Genomic DNA, 17,119 nt, shown 5'->3' on the forward strand with positions numbered 1-17,119 from the left:
ATTCTCTTTTCACACTGCAGCCGCTTGGTCTCCATCCCAACTGGAGCACTGCAGAAATCATACAAGGCTAGGCACAGCTAGGCTGCCTCCAGGAAACGTAATCCTTTGTGGAGCTGTACCATAATCCAGCTGGAAGATGACTCCATCTCCCACGGGGAGCCATGGAGGCAGAGCACGGCTAAAAGCGCTGTTCAGCAAAAACTTTCTCAGAGGAAACCATCGTGTGCTAAAACACCTCCCTGCGCAGAGCTGCAAGCGGAATCACATCAAAGGAACGGCAAAGCAACGACGCTGAGACATCGCCAACCGCCGCCTTGTCATGAGATGGACCACAAATGCGTGTGCTGGACGCCCTCCGCTCCAGAAAGGCACCTGGATTTCTGCGTCCGGTGAATATTTGTCACCACACAGTGCACAAGGGCACTGCTGGGTGAGCGCTACACATCGCCGAAACGCGATGCGAGCAGCAGCCCAGCTGAAGCGCCTCCACACCAACGCACGCAGCATGGGAAACGAGCAGGAGGAGCTGGAAACCATGGCGCAGCTAGACAAACATGACCTGGTTGCTTTCACGTACGCGTGGTGGGATGGATCACCCAGCCGGAGCACTGCAGCAGAGGGCTACAGACCCTTCAGGAGGGGTTGGAGGGAAGGAAGCGGGGGAGTGGTGCCCTCTACATTCGGGAAGGGATGGATTGTGAGGAGTTGCCTCTGAGAAACAGCCGCGGACAGGTTGGGAGCTTGTGGGCGAGAGTTAGAGACCGCACCGATAAAGGACAGCCTGTGGCTGGGGTCTACCACAGGCCTCATCCAAGGATGAGGCATTTGGGCTTCAGCTACAAGAAGTGGCGTGCTTGCAGGCTCTCCTCCTGATGGGGAACTTCTTCCACAAGGATTGTCAGCTTGGAAAACTACACAGCAGGTTGTAAGCAACCGAGACGATTCCTAGAGTACGCGGAGGATATCTGCTTGGTCCAGCATTACACGAACCAGCCAGAGGGGAAGTGTGACGGACCGGGAGTTCACCAGCGCTGAAGAGTTCACTAAAGAGTTTGGAGGCAGCCTGAGCTGCAGTGACAGCACCCTGCTTGAGTTTGTGATCTCGAGGAACACAGGCCTGGCAACGAGCAAAGTCAGGGCCCTGAACTTCCGAAGAGCAAACTTCAAGCTATTTTAAGACCTAGTAGCTGACACCCCCTGGAACACCGTCCTTAGGGACAAAGGAGCTGAGCAGAGCTGGCAGCTCGTGAAGGATGTTTTCCTTAGAGCACAAGAACTCTCCGTCCCGTGTAAAAAAGCAGTCAGGGAGGGCAGACAACCGGGATGGCTGAGCAAGGAGCTGCTGGTCAAACTGAGGTGCAAGAAGGAAATGCTCACGCAGAGGCATGGACATCAAACTTTGCTTGAGGTCCACAGAAGAACGATGCTGGACAAAAGGTTCAGCCCCAGCTCTGCCCTTCCCAGAACTAGGAAGCAAATTTTAGGCCTTAGAAGCAAAAATGGGTGAACTCGGATACCCAGCACTGAGTGAGGATCCGGCGTCACAGGCATCGTGGAGACACAGGCTGCAGGGAAGTGGTGCTGGTACCCCCCTCTGCGGACCCCTCCACAGACAACATCCATTTACAGGAAACTCTCCGCTGTCCAGAAAACCACCTCCCAGAAATGGCGGTGTGCTTGCACTTAATAATCTTCTGAAGTCTTTTATTTCCGTGACACCACTCAATTACCCTCTGCCTCCTGCTACTCTTGTTTGTCTTTCCCATGCAGACTGAAGGGAGATCTGTGGCCAGCCCGTCCATGTTGACTTTTTCAACATCACCCACTATTTCCATCGTGGTTCCCTCCTCTTCCAGCTGAGGAACCCGAACCTCTTTTGTAGTTTCCCATACAGAAGTCATTGTACCCCAACCTTTATTATATCCCTCTTAGCAACTTCTCCTGTTCAGCTCTTCATATTTTGAGATGAGAGAAGAGAGGAGTAGACCAGGAAACGCACAGGACAGATGCACTACAGACGTACGCAGCAGCACGGCGATGTTGGTGCAGTTCCCTCCTGCCCTACTGTTAAGAACAGACTGCCTTAGACAGAGACACACTTAGTGAGGTCGGTCATAACCCAAGGGTTTGTTTAGTGGCAGCAGGGAACAAGGAGACTCTACAAGCAAGATTAGGATTCCCTCCTTGCCTCTCCCGTGTTATCACTCCACATTTATCCCCGCTGATGTGTCTGCTGTACGTTACTGTCCAGCCACAAAGCTCCTTCGGCAGGTTCCTACAGGCAGGTTGCCAGCAAAGGCTAGCAGCCAGCCAGCTTCATTTCAACCTATCCAATAAAGATGTGGAAAACAAAGAATAAGCAGTAAAAATTATGATGCTGGCATGCCTCCACTGCTGACCTCCTTCTACTCTGAGAGCTGACTGCTTTTATCTTCCGCTCCTCATCGTAAACATATTCAAGAACCTTCTCAGTTGCCACTGCTTACTTAAGAGCTTTCAGAAAGAAACATTTGTAATTGGTTTTCTCCTATGAATCCTCCTCAAACCTTGTCTGTGTGCTTGTTCATTCCCTCAAAAAATGCCTCCAGTAGGTCTGGGAGGTAGCACGTGTGCTTCAAGCCTTCCCTCAGCACGCTAACACCTCCTGGCCACAAGCATCTATCCCAGGCACCCATCTGCTGTGCTCTTCAGAGTAGTTCCACAGAGACATCAGACCTGATTTTACTTCCCCAATTTGCCTTCAAAGACTATTTGCATTGTGTTATCCATTTTCCAGACCCTGAGGCTGCAAGTGAGCACCTGTGAGCTGCAGTCACCTCTTCCACCCCTGCATCCCCGTGATTTATCACTGACAGAGCACGCAGCCTGCCCCTGCTCTCCCCGGGGGCTGCTCGTTAGTAAGATGCAGTCCCAGCACACGCTGAGAGGTACCAGGCAGAGACACTGCAGTGTAGGGGTAGGAAAAGCAGAATGCAAAGGAGCATCAGCCTCGGAAAGGAGCTGGAAAGGACGTGGCAGCTGGGACCCAAGGAGAGGGCACCCACCAGCCTGTTTGCTCCGTGCTTGCTCTGCTCCCTGCCTCTCCCCGGCTCACTGCGGAGCTCTGCACCCTGCAAGGGTGCAGGTATTTATGCGTACCGGCATACCTTCCCCCATTATAGCAAAAGATCAGTACATGCCAGAGGCCACACGCAGCTGGGCATGACTGCCGCAAGGCAGCAGCTTCTCCCCTCCCTTCGCCTTCTTCCCTTCATGCCTGACCTGTTCTCCACCTCTCCAAAGGGGTCAGGGCTTCCCTAGGAAGCAGAGGTCACAGTGACTGCTGGCTGGCCGTGACCAGTCAAAGCAAGGCTGGCAGATACAATCTGCATCCCACCCTTAATCCAGAGAGTCAAGATGAAGAGATAGCCACAGCCTGCACACAAACACACGTTTTTATACTGCCAGCTAAAACCAGACGGGGCCAGCAGAGGAGCTGACAGCTTCCCGTGCAGGCTCAGGACCAGGAGGTGCCATAGCCCCTCCACGTCCCTGTGCTCTCCCCAGCCTGCCCGACTCCTCCACCCCAGCTGTACTTTTCTTTGTGCTGCTCCACCAAGAGCATCTAATCCCTACCACAGCCACTGAAGGCTTGAGCAGATTGTTGGAGACTCTTCTGAAGGAGCTCAGTGCAGACAGCCAGGCCCACAGAAGTGCTTCAGCCAAGTTTAAGATCAAGCCCTTTCAGCACTCTGAGTGCAGTAACCTCATGTCTAAACTCACCTGGTTAAGCCGCAGCCTTCCCCTGCCTGCCCGGGACCTGAGGAAGTTTATTCAAAGGCAGGACCTTTGCAAAATCTCTTGCACAGACCCTTGACACTGACAGCTCCAAAAAAAAATCACTCAGCCTAGCTCCAGTGCCCTGACTGCCGTGCTGGGTGTTCGGGTGCCGCGCCCCTCCAAGATCTTTACTCTCCAGCGGATGCAACTGGTTCTTGTGCACATTCACTCAATCACCACTCCCGGGAAGAAAACAGAGGGAAAGCAAATTTATTTTTGAATCTATTCTAAGGGGAGAACACCTTCTTCCCTCTGTTTGAAGAAAGCCAGCCTCTCGGCTGGAGCTCCTGGCCGGACAGACCTGTGGCCACAATCACTAGGGAAGTTAACATCTCTTTCCCTTCCCGGTCTCATTTACCTTATAGAGCGTGTTTCGAATGATTTCAATGTTCATTTCATCAAGGTCCTGTTCGGAAATGCAGTCTTGGAAGAAAGCAGCTGAAAGAGAGCCACAGAGTTAGCGCTGCCCTAACCAGACCCACGCCCAGCCCTTCCCAGAGCAGTAGGAGAGCCCTCAACAATACCAGGCAGAAACACGCTTTATGCTGAGCTGGTCTGGCACTCACCTTCAGTGCCACCAAATTGCTGTGACTTAAAACCTCAGGCTCCACCACGGCTCCCCAGGCTGCAATCATTTTTGGGGCACTCACCTGGAAGTCTTTCTTCGCCTCTGGAAGACTTTCTTGATCCTTCAGTCCTCCTGTCTGGTTAACAGCCCATTCCTAGCAGAAATTCTCAGCTCTAGCCCCATCAGTGCCAGAGCAGCCCACATTTTTTTTAAAAAAAAAACAAACCCAAAACTGTTCCCAGATGTAGGCTCTCAGAATTGACAAGACGGCTTCCGAATTGCCAGCTGCAGCACAGCAGCAGTGCCTGTGCATCTGCAAGACTGCAAGTCGTGAGGAAGCTCGTGAGCTTCTTCCTCTTCCCGTATCTGGTGGGAAGCTTGGCCCAGACACTTTGCCAGAGTATCTCTGGGAGGGCGTTTGGGAAGCTGTTACTGCATAAAGAACATGAATGGGTTTCAGATCCAGCGCAGGGTACTGCAAGCTGCAGATAAAGCTGGGTCTTGTACATCTAGCATGACTTGAGGCTGCTGTGCCACTCTCTTGTCAGCAAGAGCACAGTAAGACCCATGGATGGGACTTGTCTGACTCCTTCAGCTCTTCCAGCAACCAGTTCTGCTGAATTTGCTGCAGAGAGAAATAGGATCTTTCCCAGTTTCCGCACTCGGGCTGTGGGTAAGGGACACTGCTCACACCGAGAGCTGACCAGCGCTCTGCTGAACCAGGTAGGCTGCGGGTCCACGCCTCTGGTGCCCACCACTCTCACTGCACGAGCCCTGTGGCAGGGACAGCGGCCACGCTGGGGATCCAGAGAGTCCTGAGCAGGGGCTATCCCCCGCAGAAGTTTCTTTGCTACTCTTTGCAACAGCATCAGAGACTAATGCCACGTAGCTAGAGGCTCGCTACGGCTGGCAGAAATGAAAACAGAGCGTGCCAGGACTGGTTTTCACTGCAAGACTCACTGGCTAGCCCAGATAGCTCAGCAGTGGCTACTTCAGAGTAGCAGAGGAATGAGAACACAGCTATTTCAGTTCTTGGCCCTCCAATATCCCAAATTAGGCTAACAGCAAGACTTATTTTGCCCTGCTAACCTATGAAAGCCGTTTGGGGTTAGGCATTCCTACCAAGCCACGTAGCTATTCAAGTCCTGTAGGAGATAGAGCTGCTGTTTCTTCGCGTGTGGTCACTGGAAGGAGTGCAAGTCAAACAACTGGAGCCTGCATGCTTGCTTGTTTAGGCAACACGGCTACTCCCCACGTACTCCTGCTGCAGAAATGCCACACTAGATGGTACACAGCCTCAAGGGCACAGCCAGGGCAAAGGTCTGAAGAACTTGGGCCAGCCAGGGCAGAAGCAGGCAGAGCTCACTCGTGTACAAGTGCACGAACACGAGAGCAAAGACCCTCACCCGCCAGCCGCGTTCCCCAGACCCCCCCGGCAGTGTAACGAGGTGTTTTCACTCCATGCACAGCATGAAGCTTTAAGGCTTCGGAGAGCTAACAATACCTTTGAAATGCTTGGTTCTATCTTATCCCCAAAGTGGGAAGGTTCACGCTTACCCTTGAGGAGGATTTTCTTCCCACACACCATCCCTACCGCGGGCTCAGCTCCGCTGCGTGCAGCGGTTCTCCCGCTGCGGTGTCCCACCTGGCGAGCCCACCGCGCTCAGCTACGCTCGCATCCCACGCACAGGGGACGCCAGGTCAGCGCGTCGGCCTTGCTGCAGACGCTCCTTCCCTCCTCAGACGCTCGAGGGTAGCTAGATCTCTTTAGACATGTTTTCCCTCCTTTGTTGGGCTCTATCTGGCAAGTCGATTTTCCATGACAACTATCTGATTCGCCCCATTACTACAGAGATCATTTGTAAAAGCACTTTCAGTTCCAAAAACGATGACTGCCATCAAAGACGATATGATGATTTAAGTGTTTTGCACTTTCTAGCAAGCCCAAAAGAATGATTAATCACTGACTCAGGCGTACCTCATTACTTGTGCCCACAGATGCTAATTTAGAAATTCTCCTGTGACTACCTCTCCTACTACTGCAAAGAGACTTCCACATTTTCTCCACAACCGCTTCCTACAACTTTTAGCTTTAAAGAACATGTCTGTCTGACTGGCTGCTCGTGAAACATTTGTTTTTACAGCATCATGTGCCTCCCGGTCAAGGCTTGTAGCCCTGGGACAGCGCCTCAGTGCAGGGTCCTGCTATACAAACAGCTTAAAAAGCTTTTGGGTCGTTGCTGTTGTGTGTTCTGGGAGGTTCTGGCATATAAAGAGCTTTCCTCAATATAGAATGAATTTGATCAATGTCAGAACAAGATCGGTCATGGGCAGAACTTTATGGTTATCTAGACAAATTGCCTACAAGACATTGCTCAACGATCCAGCTGGAAGTGCTGGAACCTAGAACAAGATCACAGCAGAGGATTTCTGTGGTAGGGGGTTAGAGCTAGGTGATCTTTAAGGTCCCTTCCAGCCCAAGCCATTCTGTGATCTGATGGCTTTCGCTAAGGAAGGGCATGGACCATGTGTCCAACAACAATTATTACAGAGATCACTTTCTCTAAGACCTCTCAAGCCTTCTCCTTCCTCCCTGCTTTCAGGGCACGATTCCCAGAAGAGCTGCCAAGTGGGTACGTGTGGCAGATGAGATCTAACCACACCTGCACTGCTGTGACAGCTCAAGGCTTGGCTCACACAAACCACATTCCCCAACAGCCTGCACTACCAGCGCGCTGCTTTGGACATTTGTTGAAGCACACGGGGCTCAGTGGCCCTCCAGATGGAGAAATTGGCATAGGGCAGGCATAAACACGAGATTAAACCCAGCCACCACAGGCAGTGCAGCCACAGCTGCACAGGACCCACTGCTTTGTCTTCCTGGAGCATGATTTGGACCTAGTTGGACCTTGTTAGACTGCAAGGGGAAAGGGACATCTGCTCCAGGCACAGCTGAGAGCTACTTTGAAAAGCTCTACTCACCCAGGGGAGTGTCCACCAGGATGGCATTGTAGAGCTCCGCGGGCGTCTGAGCAATGTTCACGGCTTCCATCTGCTCGAAACTTCCCAGAGGATGGCACTTGGGCACCAGCTCGGAGATGGAACGCTGGTGCAGAGTCCCAGTGATGAGCAGAATGACGTTGTCGATCATGTAGCTGTACCTGCAGGAACCCAAGACAAAGCCTGGCACAGATGGGCTAATGCAAAAACCAGCACCTGGTGCCCAACGTGAACATCTGCAGACCCCGTGAACATCTCCAGAAAGATGCACCCTTCCCACAAAGAGCTAGCAAGCTGCTTCCTTAATGTCTCCTTATCTTCCCTGCCTCGATATAAAGTCAAGAGTAGAGTAGTTCAAGATATAGAACCAAGCTCAGGTTCATGCTACAGCTCAACCGCATCCCTTTGGCATCTCCTGCTGACCAGTGAGGAACAGTAGATGGATGGGAAGGGAAGTTTTGTGGAGGTTTTTGGCCAACCCTCCTGCTCCAAGCACAGCCAGCTCAGGCTGCTCAGGGCTTTGTCCAGCTGAACTTTGAGTCATTTCCGAGGATGTGTAGCTCACAACCTCCCCGGGGTTCTGCTGCAGTGTTTCTGACCACCCTCACAACACAAAGGCTTTCCCTAACAGCTCCTAAAGGAGCCTGGCTGCGTAGCTGGGAACAGCCGTCCTTCCAGCCTTCCCACTGCTCTCCTCGCGTTGCCTGCTCCGCAGAGAGCAGGTCACCCGTGCCAAAGCGTTCAGCACCGCAGCGGAGGGGAATCCGCAGACAACCTGCCTCGAGCTCAGCTTCGGTGCCAGCAGCGCCGCTCCACCTTGCCAAGATACGGAGAAAAGGTCACCCCTCTGCAGTCCCGCTCGCTCCTAAAAACAATGGGGCTGGCAGCTTCGGCACAACCTTTATTCATCCCCTCGCGGAACCACACAAGGCATTTTCACCCCTCTACCACCAACACTCTCACGTTAGCCCCTGCTGTTAAGTCCCTAACTGTGTTCCCTGCTTAAATGAGATAGGATTAGGGATCAGGCTGCCTTGGGAGGGGCGTGGAGTGCAAAGGAGGCACCAAAGCAAGTTTCAACTGGGGAGCAAAGATGAGAGATGAAGAAGAGTGAAGCTGAAGATGAGAAATGGCCCTCGGTGCTTTGAGCAGTTGGTGGCAGGAGGCACAGGCAGCCTAAAGACTGGGAACGTGCGAGCTGGTGGCCTCCTCCTAGCAGAGGGTCTAAACGAAGGGATAAAGGTGCCATGCGAACACGAGGAAAAGCAAGAGCAGGAGAGGTGCTCTAGGCACCTTCACCACAAGCTGAGCCTTAAGTAAACCACGCTGAGAGCTGGGAACCTGAGAAACATCGAGTGAGAAGAGCTTCTGAGGTCAGAGGAAGGGGCACAGATGCTGAAAGAGGATATATTGGGACTTCGTGTCCCCTTGCTCTGACTGCTAGAGCTCTAACTCTACAACGTTAGCAGGAAGATGGTGAAAAAGCCCAGAAGGTAACCCCGGCAGGAGCTGCTCCAAAACAGACAGGATTGGGCCTCGATCCGTGTGGCAGATGGGAATGTGCAAGGCTGGAGCAGGAGCAGCAAGCCCTGCTCGGTTCAGGCTCCCCGCGTGTACCCGGGTACTGAAGCAAGGAAGCAGGAGCTGAAGCTTGAAGGGCAGCGGGCAGGGCAGGGCAGGACAGCGAGGCGCTGAGCACACACTGGTGGCACAGGCACGGGGATGCTGCTCTGCGTGTGTCCAAGCTAACCGTGCGGCTGCTTCCCTTTGAACCCCAGGAAAAGCAGGTGAGCAGAGCCAGTTAGAGGCAGATTTCCGTCGTTTTTATTAGACAGGTTCAAATATCCTCAAGCGGCACATCCATGAGCAAATCCACACCTTAGTTCCTCAAACAGATGCTGCAGGGCTGGGCAGCGCCCCGCCGGCCCCATTACTTCTGCAGAGCGCCCTTCTGCGCCCCGGGCAGCCTCGCAGGGACGGCACGGCCAGCAGCACACCGGGAAACCTCCCGCTGCCTGAAACCTGCAGGGTCATTATCCTCCCTTCTGTTTGTGCAGCCCAATCTCCCCGGCAGCAAGAGGGGCCTGTTTGTAAGAGCCCAGGGCAAGTCCCTCGTGGCGAGCGGCTGCTCCGGGTAAATACAGACATCTGCAGCTCCGAGGTGTGCCAGAGCAAAGGCAGAGCGTAAGGGTCATTCACCAGCTCTGCCATCTGCCCTCCGGCACACGCAGGCCTGCTCAGTGCCACGCAGGGCTTTCTGCACAGAGCGCACGGCAGCAGGGCTCTCGCCAAAGCAAGGCGACAACGTAGGGGCGGACCACAACCATTTCTTCAGCTTCCACGTTGGAGGAAGAGGCTAGGAAATAAATCATTTCATGGTAGGCTAGCACAGCTCTTTCCTAAGCTCAGGAAGGGATCTTGCTCTCCACAAGCTCTTTGTGACTTGCAAGGAGCCTGGCCAGAGTTGGAGAGGAACCGAGACAAAATGCCTGGAGCTCTTTCTAGCTGTAGGACTTCAGAGCACCTTAGCCCTGGTGAACTGGATCGATGTTGACAGCGAGAAGAAGATTCGTCCTTGCAGGAGTGACCCTGTGCAAAACAGCAGGAAATTTCACTTTTAAATCTCCTCTGTGACAGTGTTGCAAGCCTGTGCAGTAACGAGAGCTGCAGCAGGACAAAGGTCTTGTGGGGCCTGCCAAGGCCAGGCAGACACCAGCACACCCCAGTAACCCTTCCTGATCGCTCGCTAAGGATGAATCCCATTTCCTTCAGGCAAGCCCAGGCTGATACTCAGCCCCTGCTTCAACCCAGTAAAAATCGTTACGGCTTAGTCAGCCGTGGCTACGAGGCACATCTCCCGGTGCCAGGGCAGCTGGAAAAGCCTCTCCTCATCTGTGCACGGGGCAACACTTGGCTTTCCTGTGCCAGGTCCCAACGAGAACGCATCTGCTCCCAGTAGCACAGCTATACTAAAACCAGAGGAGAGGTCCTGGCTACTTCAGCATTTCCACCCAAGCCCCAGGGATTAGGTTTATTGGTGGCAGCAGCTCTCCTCCAACTGCTTTTTGAATAGAGCGGCCCTTCTCATTGTCTTCCTCGTCGCCTATCGGGTTCTTATCAGCTTCAAACGCTTCACGGTTAATGCATGCCCGGGCTCCTTAGCAAGACACGAGCCTGCTGCGTATCTGAGCTCCAAAAGCATTTTATCCCTCACTGTCCATGCAGCCGGTAAGGGGACCGGGCTCCAGGGCACCCATCAGGAACAGGAGCAGCCTGCCGCTCGCAGCACCACGAAGCCGGCCGCAGCCTGCGTGTGCCTTACGCTCCGGCTCTGAGCTGCTCCCTGCCCACACAGGGCCTGAAGGGCCCACAGATCAGGCAGCACTTCACGTGTACGCTGACATCCTGCCCCGCTTCGCTCGCTCGATTGAGGTGTGGCGTATTCCAGAAATTCGCATTCACAGAAGGACGGTTTTAGCCGATTCCTAGAAGCATCAATACTGGTGCACGCTAGAGCAGACTTTCTTACGCGGGGACAGGAAGGAGTTATCGAGCACAGAAATGTCACTCACAGCAGGAGAGACGCTGGCTGACGGCTTCCTGAGGCCTGACGTGACCGGAGCAGTACCTGCGCTCCTCTGGCAGCCCCCAGCTCCGCACCGTACAGCTGGGCAATGCTCAGCACAGCAAATTTGGACAATGCCCAGGCAAGCCAAAAAGTGCATGGGGGAGGCGGCGCGAAAGCCTTCCTTCCAGCAGCACGTAGGAGAGATCGTCCTCACTCCTGCTTCGGGAGGTGCACTCACAGACAGCCACAGCAGAGACCACCCCAGGAAAACAGAGCAGAAGCGGGCCAGGAACTTCTGGGACAGGCATCCCCGGATGACCCGCGGATGATCCGTGGATGACCCGTGGGTGCCTGTCCAGCGGAGAGGAGAGCACCCACGCAATAGCTGCACACAGGTGGTTTGGTGAGGGATGTCTACCTCCAGCTGCATTTATTAAGTACAGCCACGGACAAACAGGACACGCAGGAAAGACTGCTGAATATCCAGAAAGGCTTTTCACCGGGGGAACACATAAAATGCACCAACGCTCATCACGTGGGGCGTTTACAACGCAGCCCGCAGGCACCGGGGCAGAGCCCTGCGAGGCAGCGACCCCAAGACAGTAACGGCTTCTCCCTCCCCCGCTTCCTAATCTAATCATAAAGAGTCATTGTCCTGCAGCAGATAGGTTGGCTTTTTATTGCTTTCTGCTCCAGGATACTAAAGAAACCGTAAACAATACCGCAAGTGGCCACAAAGCATGACTAATGACAGAACATTGCATGACCTGCGTTTCTCAGGGATCCTCCGAAAGCCCTGCCAGACTGCCGGGTAACAGCTGCTCTGCGCAGGGTCAGGAGGACAGCCCCGGGGGCAGCGGCCAAACGCAGCAATCCGGGGGCTGATGTGGGAGCAGAGCCCCTGGAAAGGGAGAGGGGCTCGGGGGCCTCGCGTGCCCTGCTGCCAGAGCCACGGCTCGAAGGGAGAGGCTGGGGATATCCACCCCGAGCCCCCCTTCTCCCCCTGTGCAGGAAAAAGCTCGCCTTCCCCCCCCCCCGAGGGCTCCGATCCAGGCTCACAAGTCGGAGCGACCTGAGTCATGCCAAGCTATTCTGAGCGCTCGTGGCCAACCAGCCGGCGCTGCGTAAGCACAGCCGGCGCAGCAGCGAGCGGCCTGACTGTGCAGCTTGGTACACGACCGCATCCCAAAGCGCGCGGGATGGGTTAAGGCAGTGCTCAGGCAACTTCAGTGCTTTCCAAAACCAGCATCAGACTTCAGTGCTGACCGATGCAAGGGAAAAGGCTCTGGGAGACTGCCCTGGGCAGTTACTCAGATCACTGTAGAAACATGTGTTTATCTTGGGATAAAAGGGAAAACTCCAGCGGGATCAGAGCAGTGCTCTAAATTGTGTGAATTCGAGAGGCAGCTTTAAATTACTATGAAGTTGTACTGACTGCAGGCGCTCTTACATTTACTGCTTCCCTCTTGCGGCTCATTCAGTTCAGGGTTGGGGAAAAGTAGCCGCAGGAACTATTTGGGGATCAGCTGCAGCACTGCTTCCCTGGGCTTGTGCGCAAGCACCCAGGATCACCTCTATACCCCACGGGGTTCAAGACCCAAGCAAAGGTGCTGGTACACGGAGCCATTTCTTCCATCTCTCTTGGGTTCCGAATGCAAGCAGCTGTTGGGGAAAGCAAGGCACAGGCTTCAAAGCACAAGGGAGCAGTAGCCGACCCTGAGAACAGTGCCAAGACCTGAGAGGTCTGCAGCTGGAGCATGGCTCTGCCATCAGTACACAACCGTACAGCTGCCCTCAAGGGGAAAGGGAAGGGACCTCATGAAGATCCCAAAGCTTCTTCGAGTAACAGACAGCAATGGACTGAATTAAATCCTTGAGTCAAATTTTCAGCTCAGACGAGACCAAGGCAGACCAGCAGCCTCTGCCCAGGACGTTTTACCCGCTGTCTGCAGCCAAAGTTCAGGCAGTCCATGGAACGTAGGCGTAGCGTGATCATCTCCGGCGAGGTGTGCTGACCTCTTTCTCTCTTTCTACACTCTCTTTCCTAGCATCACACCAACAAAAACCACACGTAAGCGGTAGTTTTGTGAACCTGCTGAAGAGAAAGCTGAGAATTTTATGGTTGCCACCACAAACCAAGGGCACTCAGCCAATAAGTGGGTGCTCTACTAAACTTAGATCAACGAGACCATTTCACAGCGGAGAGCCGTAACTCCACGGTACTACAGAGGCTGGGGCAGCCTTTCATATCCAAGTATCCAGGAACGTTCTCAGCATTAATCTATATTTAGCTGCATCTCCACATGACTTTTACCATCTTTTAGTGAGTCTAGATCTCTTGGGACACTGACCTCGGTTTTCCAGCGGTATCATCCGGCAACTTGTAAGCACTCATTCAGCATTAGCCACAAAGGCTAATTAGAAAAAAAAAATAACCAAAGAAGTACTTTAATTTTGAAGTTTTATGAATATGACGATGTGTTCTAGATGCATACAAACCCCTTGAAACGGCACTGTTGTTCTGGACACCTCGCAGCCTCGTGCAAGAGTCTCTGGTTGCTCAAATCCGCTGCCTTAAAGCTTGGCCTCGCAGCTTGAGAAACGCTAGGCTGGTACACAGGGCTGAGCCCTGGCACTCCGCGCTGCGCCGAGGCAGACCTGAGCACCAATTACATTTTAAATATGGACCAGAAACATCTCATCATGCTGCCTGCACATAAATCAGTTCAAAAGCCAAACTTGCCACCTTCCTCACATCGCACGGCTTAGCAACGTTCACACGAAGTTCTACGTGAGCATCTGCTGGGCTTCTAACTGAAGAGGGGCCCAAGGCTCGCCAGCCTTCAGAAGCACCATCTCTCGGCCTCCAGGCTCTCTTGGGGCTGAAACTGCCTTGTCTAGAGCACTGAGTGAGGCAAATCTATGGGAAAGTAGAAGGAAAATGAAAGCTGCTGAGGTCCGACACCAGAAGACCTTGAGAAGAGTTTCCACGAAGGAGTGAAGCACATTACACGGGAGCAGTAGTGCTCAGTGAACGTTCATCCAGCTGAAGGCGCCTTCTGGAAAAGCTGCAACCATGCATAAATCCACCGGAGGAGCCCAGGTAGCCTCACACCATACTCCTCCTGCCTCATTTTAACGCCTCCAAGAGACAAGCTGCTCAGCCTGGGGAGAACTGTGAGAAGGAACAGGAGGCAAGGGCAAGAACCCTTCCTGCAGGCTGCAGAAAAAGCAGGAGTCAGCTCTAAGCCAAGCCAGAGAAGGCAGTTAAATCTACGCGCTGCCTCTGGATGAACCAGCATCAGCGTGGATGTGGGTGTAGTGCAAGGTGATGTGTTCTCACCTAATCACCTACAGCTTGCCTGCTAGGGCCCCTTCTCAGGGCTGCAAAGCTTCGCTGGGAAGATTTATGTTTGTTAATGAAACGTGGGCTTACATCTGGAGCTCATCACTACCATTTTGCTGCATCTTTATTACCACCAACAATAATCACAGAATATCCAAATTGGAAGGGGCCCGCAGGGATCATCGAGTCCAACTCCTGGACTTGCTTTAGTAACGCTTTGCTGGATTTTCTGATGATTGCTGCAGCTCGGTGTGCTTGCCAGGCACCATGCTAACACCTTCCAAGTGAAAAACAGCACTGGTCAGTGGAAGTAGGGTTACGGTGTTCCAGGTTAAATGAACTGGCGAAATGAAGTGTTCTCCAGGTGCTACAGGCTTGGGAATAAAGCACAAGACAACACACAGTGAAATCCACCTTTCAGAGAACACGCTGCCCTTTCCAAAGCGGACACCCACGGCTACACAGTTTGCAGAGCCGACTCCTGCAGCCACCACTCAGGCACACAACCCAGTTAGCTTCACCGACACTCGTTCTGGGAAACTGGCGTGGGTGCTGTCCCTCGGGTGAGCAGGAGAGCAGATGCAGTTCTGATGCTACCATCCGGAGGACACAAGCCTGCGATCATTTCCAGACCATTAGTTTTGTGCCCTCTTATTTTGAATGTTGCATAACCCCTCCAAGAACTTGGCTTATCAGTTCAACTTTGCACTCCCTGCAAACAGGGAAGCTGTTTGTCAGGAACCTGTGCTGCTCTGCCAAAACCGTCTCTGCCAGAAAAGGCTCGTAAACCTTTTATTGCAGGATCCCCAGCTGCTGTGGTAATTTTTCCTTCCCAATCCCACCTCCACCAAGGTCTCAACAACTAGTTGAAAACAGCATAGTGCAGTTTTCACCACAACAGCATTGGAAAAGATCCTTCAGGTTGTTGCATTTGCCCAAGTAAACTGCCAGTGCCTGTAACGTAAAGCATTTGCAGGTTTTTTTTTGTTAAGAAAGGGCTTCAAAAGGAGGTAGTCATATTTTGTAACCTCATGCAGCGATGCCAGGATGCACACTCCAGTACGTTTAGAATAAAGACAAGCAGCTTCCTACTCCCGAGGAGAGGATTATTGCTCTTCAGCTCAAGTAGCAGTTGAAACAGTTTGGCTTTAGAAAACCACTGCCGTAAGATTAGGTTTCAACTCAAAGTCATGCAGCAGAAACTAGATCTATCCAGTGCTGGGGAGAGGCAGAGCAGGAACGGGTCACGAAGAAGGTAGTAGAGGGAAGTGTCAGCTAAGAAAAGGCATGTGCAAGGGGAAAAAGTACATGCAGCCTCATCAAAAACAGGTCTTGTGACCACAAAAACACACCAGAAGCCAAGTTCCCAGGTACATCACTGGGGCAACAAGGACCCTGTTCCTGAGGCCTAGCAGACTGGTGAGGTGGAGACAAATTATGTCCTAGCCCATCCTCCGCTGACAGGCTTGATGGCAGAGTTGGGTGACACGTTCACACCCGACTTCACCTCAAGCCTTGCTCCTGCAGCGGCCTCTGAGCCTGGTTTCGGCAGCCACCAGCAGCTCCCCCAGCCTGACCACGAGATCGAGCCTTCCTCTGCCCCATCAGCGTGCTGCAGGGGCTCAAGCCTCCGAGCGGCCGCCCAAGCCCCCAGCCATGCTGCTGAGGAGCGGGGCTTTCACTAGCAGGGAAAACCCTGTGCTGGAGCGAGGGCAAAAAAGCTTCCTCCCCCCCCCCTTCCACTGGAAAAATACCAAAGCTGACAATCTGATCAGGCTACAGCTGACCAGAGTCAGGAGAAATGGCACACAGCAGAGATAAAAGGATCCTACCCGAACTGTGGGCAGGAGCACTGCAAGGGAAGACAGACAGGACATGGCATTGTGTCAGGCTAACACAAAGAACAAAGCCTTTACAGAGAGGCAGGGCAGAACATCACTGAGAAGAACCTAAAACCCACTTCCATCCCGCAAGTCAATATGTGCTTGCTGAATTCAGGAAGTGGGTTTTGCTGTTTCAAGTACACTTAATACCTGTTTGTTGCTGCCCTACAGAACGTCGCCACATTCCCTCAGCCAAACAGCCAATTATTTGTGTTGGAGCAGAGGAGCCAACAACCAGCTTGTGCCCATCACTCAGACCTACTACGGTCGACTGAAAAACACAGGGAAGCACCAGCAGTCGCCCTGCGAGGAGCTGCACAGCGAGGCACAGAGCTAGCAGGTGTCTTATAGGGGCCGTGGAAGGCTCAATAAGTCGAGCTCTCAATAAGTTGAGTTCCTCCTTGCAGCGATACGCAGTGGCACAGGAAGCCAACTGCAGCTAGAACCTGAAAAAACAAGAGGGAAGTCAGCCAACTTCCTCAATATTTCGGTACCGACAGCGCAGCGCTGCCATGGGGAGGCTCGGGGCCAGGGAAGTCACTGGGGAAAGGAGCACCACCGGGCAGAAATCAGTGACACCGAGTGGCTTTGGGAGCAAAGGCCTTGCTTTGGGGCTGCTGCGTAGCCGAGTTCTTGGCGCAGCTCAGCCCGCGTGCTTTGAAACACCCTCCTCTCGCCCAGGCTCTGCGGGGGAGCTGGCTCCTGCCCACCTCGGTGGGTGCCCACCCTTACCCACGCGCCGCAGGCACCTGGGCAGCCGCGGGGCTGGAGTGCCATCTCCTGGCAGGCTGCGGGCAGCGCTGCCTCCTCCGGGAGCTGGGCAAGGAGAGGAACACGAGTCGGCCGGCAGCTCCGGAGCCCCCACGGCATCCCAGCTCAGAGCCAGAGGTGTGCCAGGCGGTCACAGCAGCACTGGGTATCGCAGATCCTGCTTC

The 17,119-nt window shown here is 53.5% G+C and overlaps 1 protein-coding gene across 1 annotated transcript in view; it reads right to left on the reverse strand.

Moving 5' to 3' along the window:
• ATP6V0D1 (ATPase H+ transporting V0 subunit d1) overlaps window positions 1-17,119 on the reverse strand; it is a 34,297-nt gene that overhangs the window by 3,673 nt on the left and 13,505 nt on the right. Inside the window, exons 3-4 of the mRNA XM_035336686.1 lie at window positions 7,370-7,548; window positions 4,178-4,257 (exon numbers count right to left, since the gene is read on the reverse strand). Coding sequence (XP_035192577.1) covers window positions 4,178-4,257; window positions 7,370-7,548 — 259 coding nt within the window. The remainder of the gene's footprint in view (window positions 1-4,177; window positions 4,258-7,369; window positions 7,549-17,119) is intronic.

This window comes from Oxyura jamaicensis, chromosome 11 (genome assembly GCF_011077185.1).
Source record: "Oxyura jamaicensis isolate SHBP4307 breed ruddy duck chromosome 11, BPBGC_Ojam_1.0, whole genome shotgun sequence".
Classification (NCBI taxonomy): Eukaryota; Metazoa; Chordata; class Aves; order Anseriformes; family Anatidae; genus Oxyura; species Oxyura jamaicensis.